The sequence below is a fragment of the Marmota monax genome, unplaced genomic scaffold, assembly GCF_021218885.2.
Source record: "Marmota monax isolate L192 unplaced genomic scaffold, Marmota_monax_Labrador192_F-V1.1 WCK01_AAM20220418_F8-fsc00145, whole genome shotgun sequence".
Classification (NCBI taxonomy): Eukaryota; Metazoa; Chordata; class Mammalia; order Rodentia; family Sciuridae; genus Marmota; species Marmota monax.
The window spans coordinates 837,945-862,297 of record NW_026695201.1 but is presented as its reverse complement, the minus strand read 5'-3'; the positions used below and the strand labels follow the sequence as shown (position 1 = coordinate 862,297).

The window sequence follows — 24,353 nt, the reverse complement described above, 5'->3', positions numbered from 1 at the left end:
CAACTCACATAGAAACCCTGCCAGGGCTAGTTACTCTAACTAAGATGAAGAGACAAAGATTTAAGTCCAGAGACACAGAGAGCTAGGTATAGTGTCAAGTGTTCTAACACGTTTACCATATTTGCAAGTGGGGCCTGAAAGCAAGGAGCTCAACAATCTCTCTCTCTCTTCTCTCCCTCTCCCTCTCCCTCTCTCTCTCTCTCTCTCTCTCTCTCTCTCTCTCTCTCCATACAAACACACACACACTCTGAAACAATGAAATTAACTTGATAAACAACAGGGATAAACATAAAACTTTGGAAGCCTTCAGGGTGAAATACACCTTACATATAGGGAGGAAATGAGAACAGTTTGTAAGTAAAATGCAATCCAGAAGTTAGATAAATAACATCTTAAAAGTGCTTTTAAAAACTCTCAAACCAGGATTCTATATCCAACAAATATCTATCGAAACTTAAGGTGAAAAACAAAGTATTTCAAAACTAAAAACTGAATGAATTTGCTTCCCGCACAGGTACATGAGAAATTCAAAAGGAATTTCTTCAACTTGAAGGAAAAGGGTGCTAGAGGAAATCTTGGATCTATAAAAAACAAAGAAGAGTGTCAGAAATGGTAAACGCATCAGTAAATATTAAATATTTTTTGTTATTTTTTAAAATTTAATTTAAAGGTAACTGTGTAGAGCAAGAACAAGACCGAGTACTGTAAATTAATTTCATATTTAAAAGGAAAACATATGGCTGCCCCTTGCCTATGTGGATCTCTGGCCCACTGCTGGGTGAAACGCCCAGACCTCAGGCTCCCCATCTACCAACACCAGGGCTCCTCAGCCACCTCCTCTTGGCACACTGCAGCTGCCCCCATAGGCCCCTCAACATGGTAACCTCCACCTTGAGACACCAGACAGGGCCTGGAGGCAGGTGCCCATGGCAGCACTGCCTGCTACAGAGCTATATCTCTGCACAAGCCACCCAACACCATCCCATGGCCCACCCTCACTACCTCATCTCTGAAAGCTGTTGCCTCCATCTTGGGACACTTCTGCCGCCATCTTGGGTTACCTCCACTGTCACCATTGCCATTTTTAATTGGGGCAGCTTCCATCTTGGGACACCAGCTGGGGCCCAGAAGCCCAACATCAAGACACCTACAAGTTTGTCATAGCCACCAGCTAGAGACACAGCCACTTCCATCTAGGGACAACACCCAAGGCATGGATGACCACCACAAAGGTCTTACAGCCTTGGTTACATGTGAGATCTCTATGCTAGGTGTGCTAATAGCCACTATCTTGCTGCAGAGTCAGGAGAGAATTTGGCACAGGGTTTCTAGGTTGAAAGAGATTGTGAGGACATCTTAATCCGGGCTCACCCACCCAACCAGCCCAGCACCCACAGGGTCCTCAAGGCCAACTCTAGCAGCACTTGCTGGGACCCAACACCAGCCCAGTCCCCAGTCCCTCCCCAATCCAGCATCCACTGATCACCTGGTCCTACTGGTTTGGCTATCAACAGGGCCCTCTGGCTCTCCAAACCCCAGTCTTCCAGCACTATAGCCACCAACCTGGCTCAGCACTTGCATCTACATCGCTGGCCTGCTGCTCTCAGTGCCTGGTCCTCATCTGCACAATACACAACAGCTCTCTAGAACAGGCACACTGATCATGGTGCTCAGCCCTGAGGACCTCCAGAGAGAGAGATTCCAGATTAGGAAGTCAAAAGCATCGGTGTGAGAGACATACAGTTTATAAACTAAGTTACAGACCAGGAATTGAGGGGTCCACAAGTTAAGATCAGGCTCCTACAACACACAAGAGGACCCCGAAGGAGATTCCTGGGCTTCAGTATTCCAACAGGGACGAGCAATTGCTATGCCCTATCTCCAGGAGTTCCACATCCAAGACTAACCCTCCCAACCATAGTAACCTTCATTTCAAGAAAGAGAGATTCTGAAAGAAATCCAAACAGAAATGCTCAAAATGAAGGAAACAATAAAACAAATTGAAAATTCAATAGAAATCATCACCAAAAACAATTCTGGAAACAGAACCTCAGGCAATAAGGACATAATATATAATCTTGAAAATAAACTTGACCACACAGTGAAGATGGTAAGATATCATGATCAGAACATCTAAGAATTATAGGATAACACAAAAAGACCAAATTTAAGATTTATTGGAATGAAGAAAGGCAGAGAGATACAAACCAAGGAAATATACTATTTTTTCAATGAAATAATACCAGAAAATTTCCCAAACCTGTAGAATGAAATGGAAAACCAAATACAAGAGGCTTACATGACACCAAATGTACAAAATTATAACATGGCTATTAATTTTGTCTTTCTGAGCAGTTTATCTCTGACTTTAAAATTTCCTCATAAAAATTGTGAATTATCTCTCTTTCAAGGAGACAACCCATGAACTGTCTTTTAAATGTAAGGAGTATTTTTCTCATGGAGTTTGGTTCTGCTAGAGGCATTTAGCTCTACCACCTAAAATTATCTCCATTCCCCACCCCACCCACCCACAAGTATATATCCTCACAGACTCACACTAAAGAAATCCTCCAACTCTTAAAAAATTTCCTTCCCAAGGCAAAATTGGGAAGTAATTAAAATTACTCTTTGATGCTTTGGGATTATTTATGTGTCAAAAATCTCATGTAATGCTTGCCATATAAATTAGATATTTTACAAATAATGAAGTGAAGAACAAACATTTTTGTTGTCACATGATCAATAAATGTAAAGTTGGAATTTAAAAAAAAAACAAAATTATAACAGATCCACACCCAGGCACATTATAATAAAAATACTTAGCATACAGAATAAGGAGAGAAATTTATAATAAAAATACCTAGCATACAAAATAAGAAGAGAATTTTTAAGGCCATAAAAGAAAAGTACCTTCTATTGTACACATATAGAAGGAAACCAATTTGGATCTCAGTAAATTTCTCAACCCAGACCCTCAGAGCTAGGAAATCCTGGAACAATATATGCCAAGCTCTGAAAGAAAATGGATACCACCCAAGAATCTTACATCCAGCAAAACTAAGCTTCAGATTTGATGATGAAACAAAAACCTTCCATGATCAACAAAAGTTAAAATAATTTACAACTAGAAAGCCTGCACTACAGAATATTCTCAGCAAAATATTCCATGAGGAGGAATGAAAATCAGCAAAAGGTGGAACAATATTGGAAAAGTCAATCAAAGGAAAAACCAAGTCACCTTAAAAAAACAAAAATAAACCAAAATGAATACAAATCATAGATCAATAATAACCCTGAATGTTAATTGCCTAAACTCATTAATCAAAAGACATAGTCTGGCAGATTGGGTTTCTTAAATAGACCCAACAATATGCTGCCTTCAAGAGACTCATCTCATAGGAAAAGATATCCACAGACTGAAGGTGAAAGGATGGGAAAAAACATATCACTCACATGGACTGTGTAAACTAGCAGGGGTTTCCATCCTCATGTCAGATAAAGTGGACTTCCAGCCATAGTTCATCAGAAGAGATAAATAAGGACATTTCACTCTACTTGAAGGAACCATACATCAACAAAACATAAGAATCATAAATATGTATACCTCAAGCAATGGAGCATCTATGTACATTGAACAAACCCTTCTCAATTTCTAGAATCAAATAGACCATAACAGAATAATACTGGATGACTTCAACACACCTCTCTCGCCACTACATAGATTCTCCAAACAAAAACTAAACAAAGAAACTACAGAAATCATCCATCAATAAGAAAATGCACTTTATTCTCAGCAACACATGGATCATTATCTAAAACAGAACATATGTTATGCCACAAAGCATATCTTAGCAAATACAAAAAAACAGAGATACTATCCTGCATTGTATAAAATTTCATAATGGAATGAAATTTGAAATCAATGATAAAATAAAAAATAGAAGCTACTCCAACACTTGGAGACTAAATAATACACTACTGAATAACAAATGGATAGCAGAAGACATCATGAAGGAGATTAAAAAAAAACAACTCTTAGAAGTAAATGAGAACAATGATACAACATGTGAAAATCTCTGGGATTTATGAAGGCAGTGCTAAAAGGTAAATCCATTGCATTGAGCTCATTCATTAAAGAATAAAAGTCAACAAACAAATGACCTGACATTACATCTCAAAGCCCTAGAAAAAGAACAAATCAACACAAAAAGTAGTAGAAGACAGGAAATAATTGAAATCAGAGCTGAAATCAATAAAACTGAAATAAAAGAAACAATTCAAAAAGTGGACAAAACAAAAAATTGGTTCTTTGAAAAAATAAATAAAATTGATAAACCATGAGCCATGCTAGTGAAGAAGAGAGAGAAAACTGAAATTACTTAAATTCATGAGGAAAAAGAAAATATGAAAAAGAAATATCATGATATGAGGATTGAAATACAGAAGATAAATTAGAAACTATTTTGAAAATTTACACTCCAGGAAAATAGAAAATATCAAAGATATCAACAAATTCGTAGAGACATATGGTATGGACAAACTGAGTCAGGAAATACACAATTTAAACAAATCAATTTCAAGCAATGAAACAGAAGATGCCATCAAAAGCCTGCCAACCAAGAAAAACACAGGAACAGACAAATACACTGCTGAGTTTCTGCACGACCTTCAAAGAAGAATTAATTCCAATACTCCTCAAATTACTCTATGAAATAGGAAAGAAGGGACCCCTTCCAAACTCATTCTATTAAGCTAATATCACCCTGATACCAAAACCAGACAAAGTCACGTCAAGGAAAGAACTCTTCAGACCAATAGCCCTAATGAACATAGATGCAATAATTCTCAAGAATTCTGGCTAATTACATACAAAACACATTTAAAAAATAGTGCACCATGATCAAGTGGGGTTCATTCCAGGGATGCAAAGTTGGTTCAACATACAGAAATCAATAAATGTAATTTATCACATCAACAGACAAGAATCATACGATCATCTCAATAGATGTAGACACACATTTGACAACTACAGCACCTCTTTGTGTTCAAAACAGTAGAAAAACTAGGGGTAACAGGAATGTATCGCAACACTGTAAAAGCTATTTATGCTAAGTCCAAGGCCAACATCATTCTGAAGGGGAAAAAAATTTTTTAAATTCCCTCTAAAAACTGGAACAAGACAGGGATGCCCTCTTTCACCACTTCTATTCAACATAGTCCTTGAAACTCTAGACAGAGCATATAGACAGAAGAAGAAATTAAAGGGATATGAATAGGAAAAGAAGCACTCAAACTATCACTATTTGCCAACAACATGATTCCCAATTTACAGGATCTAAGAAACTCTAACAGATAACTCCCAGAACTAATAAATGAATTCAGCAAAATAGCAGATGCCCTTAAACAGATGAATGGATAAAGAAACTGTGGTATATATACACAATGGAATATTACTCAGCATTAAAAGGGAATACAATTATGGCATTTGTAGGTAAATGGATGGAGTTGGAGAATATCATGCTAAGTGAAGTAAGCCAATCCCAAAAAACCAAAGGTCCAGTGTTTTTCCTGATATGTGGATGCTGATTCCTAATGGGGGTTGGGGGAATATGGGAGGAACTTTAGATAGGGCAAAGGGGAGAGAGGGGAAGGGAGGAGTCATCGGGGTGGGAAATATGGTGTAATAAGATGGACATCATTACCATAAGTACATGTATGAAGACACCAATGGTGTGACTCTACTTTGCGTACAGCCAGGTAAATGAAAAATTGTCTCTATATGTGTACTATGAGTTGAAATTCATTCTGATGTCATGTATAACAAATTAGGATAAATAAATAAATTTTTAAGATAACAAAATTAGCCTGTGATACAACCAAAAAATTACATTGAAAGCTGGAGCGCTGACGTACTTATAAATACATAGCCAAAAAGCTACTCTTGGCTATAAATAAAATCCTAAAAAGGAACAAGAAACGTGGGGTAAGTAAGAAAAGAATGGCAAGACAGCAGACTTAATCCATACCCCAAATTATATTGCTTTAATGTGACACAAATCACATGCAAATGGTGAAAACAATCACTTAAAAAATCAGATTGTCATATAGAATAAAAAGGTAAAATACAACTATCTGCAGTCTACAGAAAAACACTTTAAGAACAAAGACAGCAGTACGATGAATCTGACATGACTTTCCCATCTATATATATGTGATTAAATGACCAATGTAACCCCACATCGTATACAACCACACTAATGGGATCCTAAGTGGAAAACCACACAAAATACATTTGGGGAATCAAAGAGAAAGCCAGTGACTAAAATACCCATAAAATACAGCAAACATTTGATAATTACACAGTATATTTTTAAATAACCAATAAATCAAAAAAAACGAAACACATTTACTATTCAGTTTCACAGTTCCACTTCTCAGGATTTACTTGAGATAAGGAAAACCAAGGGCGCCCAAAGACTCTGCGTAAATGTTCAGAGCAGCTTCATTCCTGATGGCCCAGCATTATAAATCACCAAAGTTTGTGATTCCTTTAATCCGTAAGTATTAGTATATGGGAAGGAACTATTGATAAATGGAACATGGATGAGTCTCAACACACATTGTGTCAAGTGAAGAACACAAACATTCCATTCCATTTATATCAAATTATCAGACTGGTAAAACAAAAAGAAGTAGAATGTAGATCAACACAAACTCATGCTGGTATTAACAAGGAGAAATCACAGACTTTGGGGAACTGAAAAGTTTCTGTGAACTCTGGGAAGATGGGAAAGTAGTTACATGGGTGTAGATATTAGTATAATTCGTTGAACTATAGGAACCCCTTCTTGTATTCAAATTATACTTTAAGTTTATTTTATTCAAGTTTATTTGTTTGTTAGCAACACTAATAAGATTTTATAAGGAGGGTGCTCAGGACAACAGATATAGGTCAGTTCTCAAGATTCAGAAAATTTCTCATGGTAAGCAGGTGTTGAAATGGATCTTGAAGCAGGGAAAAGAGACATGATATGGGTGCCCATGAGATAGGACCAGTCAGCAGTGCTTATTTATCACAAAGAATATTTTGTCCAAAGACAAGTTAACTTTTTAAATCACCTGTCACATAAAATTCTAGATTTCCAGTTTTCAGGAGAAACATAGGCTGCAATCAGGCCAGAGTTTGACTGGGCACTTGACAGCTGGCCACTGCAGCTACCACCTTTGCAAAGGACACGTTTTCCCAGCTCAGGACAGACCCTGTCACTCCATGGCCAACAAGGGCACTGCTACCCCAGCCCTTACCTGCTCATTGCCAGCAGGTCATCAGAGGAGTTGGGGCTCCTGTTTCTACAGAATCACTTGGGCTTAAAAACTTGTCATACAAGGGAAAGGACTCGAACTCTTTAGATAAACATTGAAAGGATGTGGATGACCCTTTTCTTTGTTACTTCTCCAGGTTAACTATCCATTCATCCTCCATTCCTAAGCAGGCAAAGACTGCAGTTCTGGGGACTTGAGGTCTTGGGCTCCAGACAGGCAGGTGACCAGAAGACTCACAAGATGTCTTCATAGGAGCTGTGAGGGAAGAGAAAGGGAGACACCATTCAGGAAACAGGAACAGGGGATGGAGGAGAGAGGAGGAGGGAAGGAGCAGATGGAAGGGGAGACTCACCGGTGTCTCCTGATCCAATAGAAGCCTAGAATGAGCACAAAGAGCAGCACCAGGCAAGCCAGTACCACCAGGATGACCAAGCCCACAGAGGTGTGGCTCCCACCTGCAGGGGACACAGGATGTGTGTCAGCCCAGGACACTACCCTGTATCAAGTTCCCTGGTCTAGCACATGTGAGGGGCCAGGCGCTGCCTTTTCCCTCCCCCTATTTAGAGCATCAATTTCTATTCCTCAGAAGTTTAGACTCCCCACCTTTCACAGGGTCTAGGCACCTCTACTACAGTTCGTTTCACTATATAATAACGTAGCGTACAGGTGAAGCTGTGTAGTCAGGCAGCCCTGAATCGATATCCAGCTCTTCCACCTTCTGTGAGACTCTGGGTAGGTAACCTATCTCAGCCTCAATTTGTAAAATAGAATAACAATAAGTGCTTCAAAGGAGAGTGGTGATGCTCAGGTAAAGCACTGGATGCAGAGTGGACAGGCCCCCATGCAAGAAGCACTCAGTATACCACAGGTCTCCTTGTTAACCTGCTTTTCATAAGTCCCTGATCCCCATTCTGCTGGGAAATGAATCTTCCCAGATTCTGTTTTCATTTTATATGCAGTGCTGCTGGTTGAATCCTAGAATCTGGGGCAAACCACTGAGCTGCTTCCCTAGCTTTTACTTTTTGAGACAACGTCTCCCTAATTTGGCTAGGCTGGCCACCTACTTGGAATTCTCCTGCATCAGCCTCCCCAGCAGCTGGGAATACAGATGAGTGCTGTCATGCCCAGCTTCCAGGGATTCATTATTTGCCAACAACTTCCAGATATCTGAGATTATCAGTCCCATTTCATCTTGCATTTAATACATCAAATGTCAGTCCCATTTTAGTTTCCAAACTCTATTTTCCTCCTTTCTGTATTTGGAATCTCATACTCAGGCCGTGCTGTGTGCCAACCAACCTTTCCGGGTCCTTCCCTCTATGCCTCTATGCTTCAGAACCACCTGTGTCCATTTCCAACACAGCCCCAGCCCTTTCTCACCCCAGTAGAGGACGAGGTCCTGCCCTCCTAGGCTGCTGTGCTTCACCCTGCAGGCCAGGCCAGCCTCCTCCCCAGCTGCCACATCCAGGGTTGCTCGGAGATACCACGTCTCATCACCATTGGGCAGGAAGTCACCTCTCTGAGTGCCCAGCTGCTCCTGTTCCCCTCGCATCCACATCACCCACACGGGCTTTGGGTAGAAGCCAGACACTTGGCACACCAGCAGCAGACGGCCAGACCCGGGACTGGGGCCACTGGACAGCCAGGCCTTGGGCTTCACTGTATCCAACAAGGGATAAGGAAACCATAAGGTGAGAACTCTGCATCAGAGGTCCCAGGCCTCCTCCAAGGTTCATGCTCCCCAAAGGTCCACTTCTGGAGGTGGAGTCTCCAGGTAGCTTTGATCCCTTTGTGTCACCTTGCCCAGGAGACCCATCCCTCATCTCCTTCCCCTCCCCTGATCCCAGTGCCCTATAAATGCCTCACCTCCCTACTCTAACACCCTGAGCTCAGCTGGAGCACACAGCATGTCTCAAACATTGTCTGAATCAATTCTGACCCACAGACTTGGTTTAATTCAACTCATGGAACCCAGCAGGTACTCAGTGACACTGGGTGATATGAACAAATACCCTCATGCCTTATCCATCCCCTATGTCTTGATCTTTGTCTGATGCTTAAAGGAAAGCAAACCCTGGGATGGCAAATCCTACTTGAAGCTTAAAAGTAGGATAGATGGAGAGGACAGAAGGCTGACCTTGCTTCTCCAGTTCTGACTTCCCTGTCTCTAGGAGGCCATTCAGAAATTTGGGGCAGATGTCATTGAGGAGCCACTGCACTGTTTCCTTTGTTCCTTCGTCCTGGTTGAGCACTTTGATGACCAAATCTACCCACTTAGGGGCCTTTGGGGCAGGCTCCCAAGCAGTTCCCTGGAAACTCAGGATATATTCTCCTTGATATGCTACATGGAGAAAGTGTTCTGAGACGTTCCCAGGGTGCACCTCACAGCCACCAGACAGCTGCAGCTCCATGGGATCTGTGGAGAGAAACGTGCAAAACTCAAATGAGCTTTAAAGGACTGAAAGGGAAGAAGGACAAGAGACTGGTACTGGGGTTACACGGGGGACCCACAGTGGAAGGAAATGAGAGTGGGTGGCCTGATGCCTGAAACTGGGGCCCGGCCAGGCAGTAGTGCAAGTCCTCAGAGGGGGACAAAGCAGACAACCTCATCCCCTCTCCCAGCAGGACTTCCATGCCCATTCTCACACTGTGGCGCCTGCCCTGGATCCATCCGCTCAACTCACACTCTAAGGACAGCATTTTGGCGAATTCCTGTATGTCCCTGGTGAAGCTGCTTCGAAAAACCCGAAATATATTCTGCAGGTGGACCCACTGCTGGCTGCTGAAGGTGCCCTGGGCCCAGGGCTTCACAAAGCTGATGGTGTCCGAGGCATTGCTCCAAGTGTGCGTCTGCAGCTCCCCCAACAGGATCAAGGCGTCAGTGCGCATCCAGCTGCTGTTAGTGAAGGAGGAGATCTGGAGATAGCGGAAGAGGACACTCCTTCGCAGGACTGGGGACAAGAAGACTGGGTGAGTACAGCGAATGGCCTACGGAGCAGAGAGCACAGGGAGAGGAAGGAAGCAACAGCAGATGGTGAGTCCAGGAGGGTCAGCTGGGGTGCGCCTACCCTGACATGCACCTCGCCGGGAGCCAGAGGCCCCTCGACCTTCATTGCATCCGTGTGCTCCAGGCTCCATGTCCCAAGGCACATCCCAGCGCCAAGGAGAGCCTTTCCCTAAGTATCAAGCCCCCTCCCTCTCTCCGCACTTTAGCAACAGTACGCGGGCACCCTGGGCCACTCACCCTCAGAACTTCCCCACACCTGGGGGAGCACCCACAGCAGCAGGAACCACCCGCACCCCATCCGCGGAGTCTGGGGACCTTCCTGGCTACGAACATAACAAAGACCTGCCCTCCACGCCCCGCCCCCAGCAGGCTCTTGTGCTCCCCTTTTGGCAGGGAGCCCAGCCAAGTCCCAATGGCAGCTCCTGCTGGGGTGCGCTTTACTCTTCTGCTAGACTGTCCCCCTCGCCCCTAGCGGTTCCATCTGCAAGGAGTCCCGAAGCTGTGGCTCACTTCACTGGGTTTCACAACCAACTTACTTTCCCAGGATCTGTCCCGAAGCAGAAGGAATAGGAAACAGCACATGCGACACTTTGCAACTGTTATCTGTTAAAATAGGACATTAGGTGTATCTGTGTTAGGTCTGCGACAGTGCCAAAAAAAGAATAGGAAATAATTTGCTTTAGCCATTGGGGTCGCCAGGTGGAGAGACTATGGGTGATTTTGATTTATTTTGCATTTTTAAGTCTTCAAAAAAAATCTACAAGTGAATCTATTACATTGTCCATAAACTACCACATTAAAACCAATTTTCTCAGTGTCCTGAGGTAGGATAGAAGACAGGATAGGTAGAAAGGAGACAGGGGATAAAAATCAAGAGTGGCCTGGATTTAAGGTTCAGATTTAAAAATCCACTTTCATATGGACTAAAAGTGCAGGTTTCAAAGTCTCTTTCTCGTACTCTGATTACAAACAGCACTGTTCCAGCAGTTGTTAGTCCTCACCCACAGGACCTTAAATAACTTCTTTCCTGACCTGGACCCACAAGAAAAAAATGGGTCTGAGAAATGCCTTTGCTCAACAAGTAGATATTCTTACTACTCATACATTGAGGCTGATACATCTTTATGTCATACTCTGCATCAAACCTTCAATGTTACACCAGTGTAGTAATGTTTAAATTCACAAGCAGAACAATGAAAACTCCCCAGGGGTACATTATAAGCCATTTTTCATCAAAAATAAATCAGAGAAGGAAATGACCCTACTGGGTAATTGTTAACCCATCCAATCACAGTCACAAAGCAGGACTAAACCACCCTCTTAGATCATGTCCCTGTACTACAAAGAGTTCACTCAGTTTGGGGAACTTGGTCCCATTTGCTCCCCTCACCAGCTTCCTGTTATAACCACTCTGACCTCAGGCTCTGAGGCCAATTTCTCAGGGGAGTCTTCTGAGCCTCCCAGACTGTGAACAAAGGCAGAAGAACTAGGCCAGCCCCACCTACACTCCTGGCTCCTAACTTGCTTTGCAAACCTTTCTCCCAGCACCTGCAGAGCCTGTCATTATAGAAACATTCATGTGTGTGTCTCTTTCTGTGTGCTCTTGTCAATCAGCTGGAGGGACAGCACATGTAAGGATCACATCTCTGGCTCCACTTCCTCTGATCTGACAACATGAATACTTCCCTTCCTCCCATAACCCCTGTGTCCCTAGAGAACAAGCATCTGCCCCTCACCCTGAGCTGGGATCCTGGAGATCGCCCTAACCCACCTAGCTTACTATAACGAATGTCCCAAAACAGTTTGAAAGAACACAGAAAACTTATCTGTGTAACAAATAAAGGTCTAAGTGATTAAATGAGAGTTCAAAATAGCCCAAATAGTGGATGGGAAGGAAACTGTGGGCATAGACGTGAAAAGAAAAGTACTGGGGATGGAATTGGAGCAAATTAAATTCCATTTTTGTATAATTATGTCAAAATAAATCCCAATGTTATGTATAACAGTAATGCAGTAAAAAAAAGATTAGAAAAGAAATGGATCTTGCCACAGTGAGAATTAATCTGTGTATTAGAGGTGATTTCATATAACTGCAAAGAATAATGAACAGCTGAGCTGGGTATCCAGCTAGAAAATGAAGCAATGTTGGAAGCTCTGTCCACATGGAGCTGCCTGTACCTCCCTCTGCCATTGATTTCATTGTATATTCTGAGGCCCTGCAGAAAGCATCTCTAAAGAGGTCACGGCAAGGGCAGAACTTTCCCTCTGGTCTTAGCCGAACCTCTACTAGTATCACTGGACTTGGTACTTCCCTCCATTCCTCCTTTCACTTTACTTTGTTCAACTTCCTTTACTCTATTTGTCTTATCTATTGTTTAATTTTTAATTAGTGCATTATAGGTATACATAAAGGTGAAATTCACTGTGGTACGTTTATTCCTGTACACAGGACCATTGATCAGTTTCATTCCACCATTCTTCACATTTTCTACCTCTCCTCCCTCTCCTCCATCCCCTATCTCTACTCTATTGATCTCTCTTCTGTTCTGATGGGATCCCCCTCCCCTTTTTTCCCTCTTATTTTGGTCTAGCTTCTGCATAAGAAAGAAAACACTTGATCCTTGACTGTATGGGTCTGGCTTATTTCACTTAGCCTGATCCTCTCTGGTTCCAGTCATTTACTGGCGAAAGCTATGACTTCATTCTTCTTTATGGCTGAGTAAAGCTCCATTGTGTACATATGCCATGCTTTCTTTAACCATTCATCTGCTGACAGGCTTCTGGGCTGGTTCCATAACCTGACTGGTGTGGATTGCACTGCTATAAACATCGATGTGGCTGTATCGTGATGGTAGGATGACCTTAGATCTTTATGATATATGCCAAGGAGCTGTTGAGATCTATTTCTTAGTTTTATATTGTACTCCTTAATTTGTCTATTGGTCCATTCCTATCTTATTATCATAATGATTTGATATGGTGGCCTCTGGGTTCAGTATTTTGAATGGCAGACACTCTGACCCCATCATTACATTTTTTTCCCTATTTTGGAGCGATTTTAATCCTACTTAAAATTTTATTATTTGAAAAACTGGGGAGCTAATTAATATTTTGTTACACTAAGTGTCCTAAACCAAGAAAGGAATACATCTTTTCACTAATTCAAAATGGTTTTTATCCTTCAGAGAGCTATACAGTTTTTGATATGTGTCTGTATTATTCATGTGAAATATATTCCTAAGTATCCTCTTTCTCTTTTTGGATTTTTTTTTTAATTTTTTATTGTGGGTTGTTCAAAACATTACAAATTTCTTGACATATCATATTCCACACTTTGATTCAAGTGGGTTATGAACTCCCACCTTCACCCCATACACAGATTGCAGATTCACATCAGTTACACATCCATTGATTTACAAATTGCCATACTAGTGTCTGTTGTGCTCCGCTGCCTTTCCCATCATCCACCCTCCCCTCTTTTTGGATTTTGAATACATCATTTATTCCCATTTCCATTTCAAGTTGTAGTTAACACATGCTTTCTTTTGTATGTGTTTATCTTTTTTACTTGAATAAACACCTTTATAAATTCTAGCAAATGTTCTTTCAAACAGGGTTGTTTGTTTGTTCTAGGTACATAGTCACATCATTGGTGAAATGGATTGAGTTCATCTCTTCCCCTGTGGGTCCCTCTGTCTCAGCAGCTACTCTTGGTCCAACAGAAGGGTGCACCTCCTGAATCCCCAGAGACTTCAAAGTCCAGAGGAAATTTCAACTGTCACATTCTGTGCCAGCTGATGACCTTGTTTAGGATTAGGCCACAAAAACTGGTTTTTTTCCTATTTTTAGTTATACATGACAGTAGAATGTATTTGGCAGAATATACATACATAGAGTGTAACTTATTCTATTTAGGTTTACATCCTTGTGATCATATACAGTGTGCAAATACAATGCTAGGAAAGTTATGACCAATTAATTCTACTCTTTCCAATTCCCCTCTCCCCTCCCTTCCCTTCATTTCCCTTTGTCTAAGCCAATGGACTTTAATTCTTCTCCTCCCCACGCTCTCTTGTTGTGGGTTAGTATCCACCAATTAAAGACGACATTCAGTCTTTGGTTTGGGGGGATTGGCATATTTCACTTAGCATGATATTCTCTAATCAATTACCATCAATTTACCAGAAAATGCCATAATTTCATTTTCTTTGTGTCTGAATAATTTATATATATATATATCACATTTTCTTTAATCTTTCATCTGTTGAAGGACACCTAGGTTGTTTCCATAGCTTAGCTATTGTGAGTTGAGATACTATCTGGATGTGACAGTGTCCTTGTAGTATCCTGTTTTTAAGTCCTTTGGGTATATACCAAGGAATGGTATAACTGGGTCAAATGGTGGTTCCATTCCAAGTTTTCTGAGGAATCTCCATACTGCTTTACATAATGGTTTCACCAATTTGCAATCCCACCAACAATGTCCCCCACATCCTCCCAACACTAATTGTTCTTATAACTGCCTTTTCTGACTGGAGTGAGATGGAATCTCAGTGTAGTTTTAATTTGCATTTCTCTAATTGCTAGAGATGTGGAACTTTTTCTCATATATGTTTTGGAAATTCATATCTTTTCTTTGGTGAAGGATGTGTTCAGTTCTTTTACCCATTGATTGAGTTATTTACGTTTCTGGTGTTAATCTTTTGTGAGTTCTTTGTATATCCTGGAAATTATTGCTTTATCTGTGGTATTGGTGGTGAAGATTTATCCCAATATGTAGGATCTCTGTACACATTCTTGATTCTTTTCTTTGCTGTGAAGAACCTTTTCAGTTTGATACCATCCCATTTATTGATTCTCTATTTTATTACTTGCACTTTAGGGGTCTTGTGGAGGAATTTGATTCCCAGGCTGACATGTGACAGTTGGGCCTACTTGTTCTAAAAGTAAGTGCAGGGTCTTGGGTCTAATGCCTAGTTCCTTTATACACTTAGAGTTGAGTTTTTTTTCAGGGTGAGATACAGGGGTTCAATTTTAGTTTTCCCAGTACCATTTGTTGAAGAGGCCATCTTTTCTCCAATGTACATTTGTGGCACCTTTGTCTTGTATGACACAACTCTACTTATGTGGGTGTGTCTCTGTGTCTTCTATTCTGTTCCACTGGTCTTCATGTCTTTCTTGGTGCCAATACCATGCTGTATTTGTTACCATCACTCTGTAGTATAATTTAATGTCTGCTATTGTGAAGCCTCCAGCATCACTTTTTGCGCTAAGGATTGCTTTGGCTATTCTGGGTATCTTATTTTTCCAAATGAATTTCATGACTGCTTGTTCTATTTCTGTGAGGAATGTCACTGGGATCTTTATAGGAATTGCATTGAATCCGTATAACATTTTTGGTAGTACGGCAGTTTGATCATATTTATTCTGCCTATCCAGGAGCATGGGAGAGCTTTCCATTTTTGAGGTCTTCTTAAATTTCATTATAAAATTCTTTCATTTCTTTTGTTGATTCCAAATTTTTTTTAATTATTGTAAAGGGGATAGTTTTCCTGATTTCTCTTTCAGCTGATATATCCTTGATGTATAAAAATGCAACTGAGTTACTGATATTGATTTTAATACTTGTTACTTTGCTGAATTCATTGGGGAGATTTTTCAAAAAGTTTTTGAGTCTTCTGAATATAAAAATGACGTTGTCAGTAAATAGGGATAGTTTGAGTTCTTCTTTTATTATTGTGTCCATTTAATTTCTTTCTTTTCTCTGATTTCCCTGGATAGGGTTTCGAGGACTATGTTGAATAGGAGTGGTGGAGGAGGGCATTCCTTTCTAGTTCCAGTTTAGGGAGGGAATGATTTCAGTTTTTCTCCATTTAGATTGATTTTGGCCTCAGGTTTAACATATATAGCTTTTACAATGTTGAGGTATGTTCCTACTATCCCTAGTTTTTCTACTGTTTGAACATGAAGGGTGCTGTATTTTGTCAAATGCTTTTTCTGCATCTCTTCATATGATCATATGATTCTTGTGTTTAAGTCTATTGATGTGATGAATTGTGTTTATTGATTTTTGTATATTGAACCAACCTTGCATCCCTGGGATAAACCCCCCACTTGATTGTGTTTCGCTCTTTTACATATGTTACAAAATCTGCATTATCTGAGGCAGGTTCCCATTGATCATGATGGTAAGAAATAACTCAACTTCCTGCTTCCTGCTTGGAGATAAGGGAGACAGCTTCATTCTTCTCTTAGAACCCAAAACATCTCTTTCCCAAATACAAAAATCAAACTCTGGAAAAAGTATTTCCCATTTCTTGTTTCTACAACACTTTCTGTCCATGCCTTTATGTCCCATGTTCACTGCTTAGAGAAGCCCTTGAAAACATAACAGAATGATTGGGAAGCTATCTGTCTTTCCTCTCCTGCCACAATCTTACCCTGAAGCAAAGAGAAATGTGTAACTTTCATGAAGAAAAGGAAGGAAAGAGAAAAAATGCAAGGAAAGAAATAAAAGCACATGCTAAAATGCCAAAATATTATCTAGCAACATGACTTTAGAATTTTCCAGAAGGGAAAATTAAATTAAAAATTAAATAATAAATAAGCCAAGGAAACACAAACCAACCAAAATGAAAAAGGCCAACTTCCCAGGATCCATTCGATGAATGGACAATCTCTGATGTCCACTTAACTCAAAATAGCACAGGAGAATTATGAACAGTGAGCACCAAGGCCCACCCTTGCCTGCTTCCCTGTTCGTAAAATAAAAATGATTGCATTCAGTTTCGGCAAAAAGACGAAGAACAGTGAAGGGGAACTTCTAGTGATCCAGTCTAGAAAGAGTGAATCCATTACGTTACTAAAGTGTTAAGAAAACCAGAGAAGGATTGTATTTTCTCAAAAAAAAAATATTTATTGGAAAGCTGTGTTGGTCAGCTCTTTCTGACTAAAATAACTAACAAGAACAACTTAGAAGAAGAAGAGTTTATTTTGAGCTTATGGTTTCAGAGGTTTCCCCCACGCTGTGATGATCCCATTTTTAGGGGCTTGAGGTGAAGTGGGACACCACAGAAGAATGAGGCAGGGGAGGAAAGCTGTGGGCTGTGGAGAGGCCACAAGCACTGCCATGGGCAAGGATGAAATGTTACAGTTGTATATCGGGTGTCCCTCCAAAGCTCTTGAGTTAATGTGGGAATATTCAAAGGTGAAATGATTGCACTGTGAGAGCTCTAGCCTAATGGACCTTCCTGGTTTGAATGGACTAAGTGCCAGGTAGCTGTAGGCAGATGCCATGGCTGGAGGAGGTGGGTCACTGAGGCCTGGAAGACTCTGACTTTGCCTTGGCCCCTTACCCCCTCTCTCTCTGCTTCCTGACAGTCTGTGAGCTGAGCTGCTCTTCTCCACCACCTCCTCTGGCCATGATGCTCTGCCTCACTTCAGGCCCAGATTCATGGAATCAGTCAACCATGGACGGAACCTCTGCAACCATAAGTCCACAATGAACTTTCCTCCTCTGGTCGGGTATTTTGATCAAAGCTATGAAAAGCTGACAAATGCGAATACTTTTCAAAGTACATATTTTCTGTGAGCTTTCAACAATCCTTGAGCAGCTTCTGGCTGTGAAGTATCTATTGCTCCTTCCTTATTAGACTTTTCTGCCTTTCATTTTCATCTGCCAATTGGAGTATTTTGGCAGATGCTTGGGAACATTACCTGATTTTTTTATTCTCAGTTTCAATGACTGATTTTCTTGTGGCCTTCCACCATTGCTATCTAAAGACTGTTCTCACTGACACCCTGGTGTCAATTCTTTGTTCATCTTCATGTCCTCTCACTGCCCTTGGCCCTCTGAGGGCTAAAGTATATCCTCACATAGGACAGAGCTACCTCCTGTTTGATTCTGTCAAGCACATCAAGGAAGCATTCAAATGTCCACCTTGTGTTCCAAAGATAAGCCACTGGACATTATAATACTGAAAGCACCCTGTCTGCTTTTTAGAAGAAACTTATTTGCATTAGCAGTTTAGGAGGAAAATGAAATAAGGGGACGTGTTCTTATTGTCATCTTCATTCACCAAACACTTTAGGAATCAATCAATATTGTCATCTCCGTGGAGTATGCAGGATCTCAGAGCATTTGACACTGAATCCATAAAAAGATTTCCACATGGGCCTGTTGTTCAGGATAAGACAAAAAACACATGTAAATCAGTAACAGAAATATATAGTTTTAAAAGAAGGGTGAGATTTTTTTACCTCATCATGAAAGATCAACTTGTATGGAGCATTCCATACAATGAGAAAAACACATATATTTTGTGGACATTCATCAACACTAGTATGTGGAAACTAGTTTTTCCAAATACTGGGAAAAACAGAAAGTGAGGACTGTGAACAAAATACAGGAACATATTCCAGATAATCACATAAGTTTCCTTCCTCTTTCTATTTGGGGACAATTTTCAAATCAGCTCACAAAGAACCCTGCCAAGGCTAGTTACTCTCACTAAAGTTGAAGAGACAAAGATTTAAGTCCAGAGTCTCAGAGAGCTAGGTATAGTGTCAAGTGGTCTAACACGTTACCGTATTTGCAAGTGGGGCCTAAAAGCAAGAAGCTCAAAAATCTCTCTCTCTCTCTCTCTCTCTCCATACACACACACAAACAAAGAAATTAACTTGAGAAACAACAGTGATAAAGAGAAAAATTTTGAAGCCTTCAGGGTGAAATACACCTTATATATAGGGAGGAAATGAGAACAGTTTGTAAGTAACAATGCAAGCCAGAAATTAGATAAATAACATCTTAAGAGTGCTTTTAGAAACTCTCAAACCAGGATTCTATACCAGCAAATATCTATCAAAACTTAAGGTGAAAAACAAAGTATTTCAAAACTAAAAACTGAATGAATTTGCTTCCCGCACAGGTACATGAGAAATTCAAAAGGAATTTCTTCAACTTGAAGGAAAAGGGTGCTAGAGGAAATCTTGGATCTATAAAAAACAAAGAAGAGTGTCAGAAATGGTAAACGCATCAGTAAATATTAAATATTTTTTGTTATTTTTTAAAATTTAATTTAAAGGTAACTGTGTAGAGCAAGAACAAGACCGAGTACTGTAAATTAATTTCATATTTAAAAGGAAAACATATGGCTGCCCCTTGCCTATGTGGATCTCTGGCCCACTGCTGGGTGAAACGCCCAGACCTCAGGCTCCCCATCTACCAACACCAGGGCTCCTCCAGCCACCTCCTCTTGGCACACTGCAGCTGCCCCCATAGGCCCCTGAACAAGGTAACCTCCACCTTGAGACACCAGACAGGGCCTGGAGGCAGGTGCCCATGGCAGCACTGCCTGCCACAGAGCTGTGTCTCTGCACAAGCCATCCAACACCATCCCAAGGCCCACCCTCACTACCTCATCTCTGAAAGCTGTTGCCTCCATCTTGGGACACCTCTGCCACCATCTTGGGTTACCTCCACTGCCACCATTGCCATTTTTAGTTGAGGCAGCTTCCATCTTGGGACACCAGCTGGGGCCTAGAAGCCCAACATCAAAGCACCTACAGGTTTGCCACTGTCACCAACTAGAGACACAGCCACTTCCATCTAGGGACAGCAGCCAGGGCATGGATGACCACCACCAAGGTCTTGCAGCCTTAGTTACATGGGAGATCTCTCTGCTAGGTGTGCTAGTAGCCAGCATCTTGCTGCAAAGTCAGAAGAAGACTTTGCACAGGGTTGCTAGGTTTGAAGAGGGTGTGACGACATCTTGATCCTGGTTCACCCACCCAACCAGCCCAGCACCCACAGGGTCCTCAAGGCCAACTCTGGCAGCACTTGCTGGGACCCAACACCAGCCCAGTCCCCAGCTCCCTCCCCAATCCAGCATCCACTAATCACCTGGTCCTACTGGTTTGGCTATCAACAGGGCCCTCTGGCTCTCCAAACCACAGTCTTCCAGCACTATAGCCACCAACCTGGCTCAGCACTTGCAGCTACATCGCTGGCCTGCTGCTCTCAGTGCCTGGTCCTCATCTGCACAATACACAACAGCTCTCTAGAACAGGCACACTGATCATGGTGCTCAGCCCTGAGGACCTCCAGAGAGAGAGATTCCAGATTAGGAAGTCAAAAGCATAGGTGTGAGAGACATACAGTTTATAAACTAAGTTACAGACCAGGAATTGAGGGGTCCACAAGTTAAGACCAGGCTCCTACAACACACAAGTGGACCCCCAAGGAGATTCCTGGGCTTCAGTATTCCAACAGGGATGAACAATTGCTATGCCCTATCTCCAGGAGTTCCACATCCAAGACAAACCCTCCCAACCCTAGTAACCTTCATTTCAAGAAAGAGAGATTCTGAAAGAAATCCAAACAGAAATGCTCAAAATGAAGGAAACAATAAACCAAATTGAAAATTCAATAGAAATCATCACCAAAAACAATTCTGGAAGACAGAACCTCAGGCAATAAGGACATAATATATAATCTTGAAAATAAACTTGACCACACAGTGAAGATGGTAAGATATCATGATCAGAACATCTAAGAATTATAGGATAACACAAAAAGACCAAATTTAAGATTCATTGGAATACAGAAAGGCACAGACATACAAACCAAGGAAATACACCATTTTTTCAAAGAACTAATACCAGAAAATTTCCGAAACCTGAAGAATGAAATGAAAAATCAAATAAAAGAGGCTTACATGACATCAAATGTCCAAAATTATAACAGATCCACACCCAGGCACTTTATAATAAATATACCTAGCATACAGAATAAGGAGAGAATTTTATAATAAAAATACCTAGCATAGAGAATAAGGAGAGAATTTTAAAGGCCACAAAAGGAAAGTACCAGATTGTATATAGAAGGAAACCAATTTGGATCTCAGTAAATTTCTCAACCCAGACCCTCAGAGCTAGGAAATCCTGGAAGAACATATAAAAAGCTCTGAAAGAAAATAGGTGCCAACCAAGAATCTTATATCCAGCAAAATTAGCTTCAGATTTGATGATGAAATAAAAACCTTCCATGATCAACAAAAGTTAAAATAATTTACAACTAGAAAGCCTGCACTACAGAATATTCTCAGCAAAATATTCCATGAGAAGGAATGAAAATCAGCAAAAGGTGGAACTATATTGGAAAAGTCAATCAAAGGAAAAACCAAGTCACCTTAAAAAAACAAAAATAAACCAAAATGAATACAAATCATAACCCTGAATGTTAATTGCCTAAACTCATTAATCAAAAGACACAGTCTGGCAGACTGGGTTTTTTAAAAAGACCCAACAATATGCTGCCTTCAAGAGACTCATCTCATAGGAAAAGATATCCACAGACTGAAGGTGAAAGGATGGGAAAAAACATATCACCCACATGGACTGTGTAAACTAGCAGGGGTTTCCGTCCTCATGTCAGATAAAGTGGACTTCAGCCATAGTTCATCAGAAGAGATAAATAAGGACATTTCACTCTGTTTAAAGGAACCATACATCAACAAAACATAACAATCATAAATATGTATAACTCAAACAATGGAGCATCTATGTACACTAAACCAACCCTTCTCAAATTCAAGAATCAAATAGACCACAACACAATAATACTGGATGACTTCAACACACCTCTCTCACCACTAGATAGTTCTCCAAACAAAAACTAAACAAAGAAACTACAGAACTCATCCATCAATAAGCAAATACACATTATTCTCAGGAACACGTGGATCATTCTCTAAAATAGAACATATGTTATGCCACAAAGCATATCTTAGCAAATACATAAAAATAGAGATACTGTCCTGCATTTTATAAAATTTCATAATAGAATGAAATTTGGAATCAATGATAAAATTAAAAAATAGAAACTACTCCAACACTTGGAGACTAAATAATACACTATTGAATAACAAGTGGATAGCAGAAGACATCATGAAGGAGATTTAAAAAAACAAAAAACGCTTAGAAGTAAATGAGAACAATGATTCAACATATGAAAATCTCTGGGACTTATGAAGGCAGTGCTAAAAGGTAAGTTCATTGCATTGAGCTCATTCATTAGAGAATAAAAGTCAACAAATAAATGACCTGACATTACATCTCAAAGCCCTAGAAAAATAACAAATCAACACCAAAAGTAGTAGAAGACAGGAAATAATTAAAATCAGAGCTGAAATCAATAAAATTGAAATAAAAGAAACAATTCAAAAAGTTGACAAAACAAAAAATTGGTTCTTTGAAAAAAATAAATGAAATTGATAAACCATGAGCCATGCCAATGAAGAAGAGAGAGAAAACTGAAATTACTTAAATTCATGAGGAAAAAGAAAATATGAAAAAGGAAATATCATGGATATAACGATTGAAATACAGAAGATAAATTAAAAACTATTTTGAAAATTTACACTCCAGGAAAATAGAAAATATCAAAGATATCAACAAATTTTAGAGACATATGCTATGGACAAACTGAGTCACGACATACACAATTTAAACAGATCAATTTCAAGCAATGAAACAGAAGATGCCATCAAAAGCCTGCCAAGGAAGAAAAACCCAGGAACAGATGGATACACAGCTGAGTTCTGCAAGACCTTCAAAGAAGAATTAATTCCAATACTCCTCAAATTACTCTATGAAATAGGAAAGAAGGGACTGCTTCCAAACTCATTCTATTAGGCTAGTATCACCCTGATACCAAAACCAGACAAAGTCATATCAAGGAATGACCAATGGCCTGATGAACATAGATGCAAAAATGCTCAATAATTCTCAGTAATTCTGGCTAATCTCATACAAAACACATTTAAATGATAGTGCACCATGATCAAGTGGGGTTCATTCCAGGGATGCAAAGTTGGTTCAACATACAGAAATCAATAAATGTAATTCATCACATCAACAGACAAGAATCATACTGTAATCTCAATGGATGCAGACACACATTTGACAAACTACAGCACGTTTTCGTGTTCAAAACAGTAGAAAAACTAGGGGTAACAGGAACATATCTCAACACTGTAAAAGCTATTTATGCTAAGACCAAGGCCAACATCATTCTAAATGGGAAAAAAAATTAAAAGGATTCCCTCTAAAAACTGGAACAAGACAGGGATGACCTCTTTCACCACTTCTATTCAACATAGTCCTTGAAACTCTAGCCAGAGCAATTAGACAGAAGAATAAATTAAAGGGATATGAATAGGAAAAGGAGCACTCAAACTATCACTATTTGCCAACAATATGATTCTCAATTTAGAGGATCTAAAAAACTCCACCAGAAAACTTCCAGGACTAATAAATGAATTCAGCAAAATAGCAGATGCCCTTAAACAGATGAATGAATAAAGAAACTGTGATATATATATATATATATATATATATATATATATATATATATATACACACACACATACATACGCACACATACATATACAATCGAATATTACTCAGCATTAAAAGAGAATAAAATTACGGCATTTCAGATAAATGGATGGAGTTGGAGAATATCATGCTAAGTGAAGTAATCCAATCCCAAAAAACCAAAGGTCCAGTGTTTTTTCTGATATGTGGCTGCTGATTCCTAATGGGGGTTGGGGGACCATGGGAGGAACTTTCGATAGGGCAAAGGGGAGGGAGGGGAAGGGAGGAGTCATTGGAGCAGGAAAGATGGTGGAATAAGATGGACAATATTACCCTAAGTACATGTATGAAGACACGAATGGTGTGATTCTACTTTGTGTACAGCCAGGTAAATGAAAAATGTGTTCTATATGTGTACTATGAGTTGAAATGCATTCTGGTGTCATGTGTAACAAATTAGGATAAATAAATAAATTTTTAAGATAATAAAAGTAGCCTGTGATACAACCAAAAAATTATATTGAATGCTGGACCGCTGATGTACTCATAAATACATAGCCAAAAAGCTACTCTTGGTTATAAATAAAATCTTAAAAAGGAACAAGAAAGTTGGAGCTAGTAAGAAAAGAATGGCAAGACAGAAGAC

General features: G+C 40.2%; 1 protein-coding gene across 1 annotated transcript; it reads right to left on the bottom strand.

Annotated features, from left to right (window-relative positions):
* Positions 1–6,019: 6,019 nt before the first annotated feature.
* Positions 6,020–10,628, bottom strand: LOC124082538 (antigen-presenting glycoprotein CD1d-like). The gene is made up of 6 exons (XM_046428980.2): positions 10,568–10,628; positions 10,008–10,274; positions 9,461–9,739; positions 8,704–8,982; positions 7,676–7,778; positions 6,020–7,578 (listed from the first exon to the last, which is right to left on the bottom strand). The coding sequence occupies exons 1-6, from the start codon at positions 10,626–10,628 to the stop codon at positions 7,557–7,559; spliced, it is 1,011 nt and encodes a 336-aa protein (XP_046284936.1). The 3' UTR covers positions 6,020–7,556.
* Positions 10,629–24,353: the final 13,725 nt, after the last annotated feature.

Coding starts and splice junctions, on each gene's coding strand:
- LOC124082538 (XM_046428980.2), bottom strand. CDS start 10,628: ATGGGGTGCGGGTGGTTCCTGCTGCTGTGGGTGCTCCCCCAGGTGTGG. Junction 8,983..9,460: donor GTCAGAACTGGAGAAGCAAG/GTCAGCCTTCTG, acceptor TGTTGGATACAG/TGAAGCCCAAGGCCTGGCTG. Junction 7,579..7,675: donor TATTGGATCAGGAGACACCG/GTGAGTCTCCCC, acceptor CTTCCCTCACAG/CTCCTATGAAGACATCTTGT.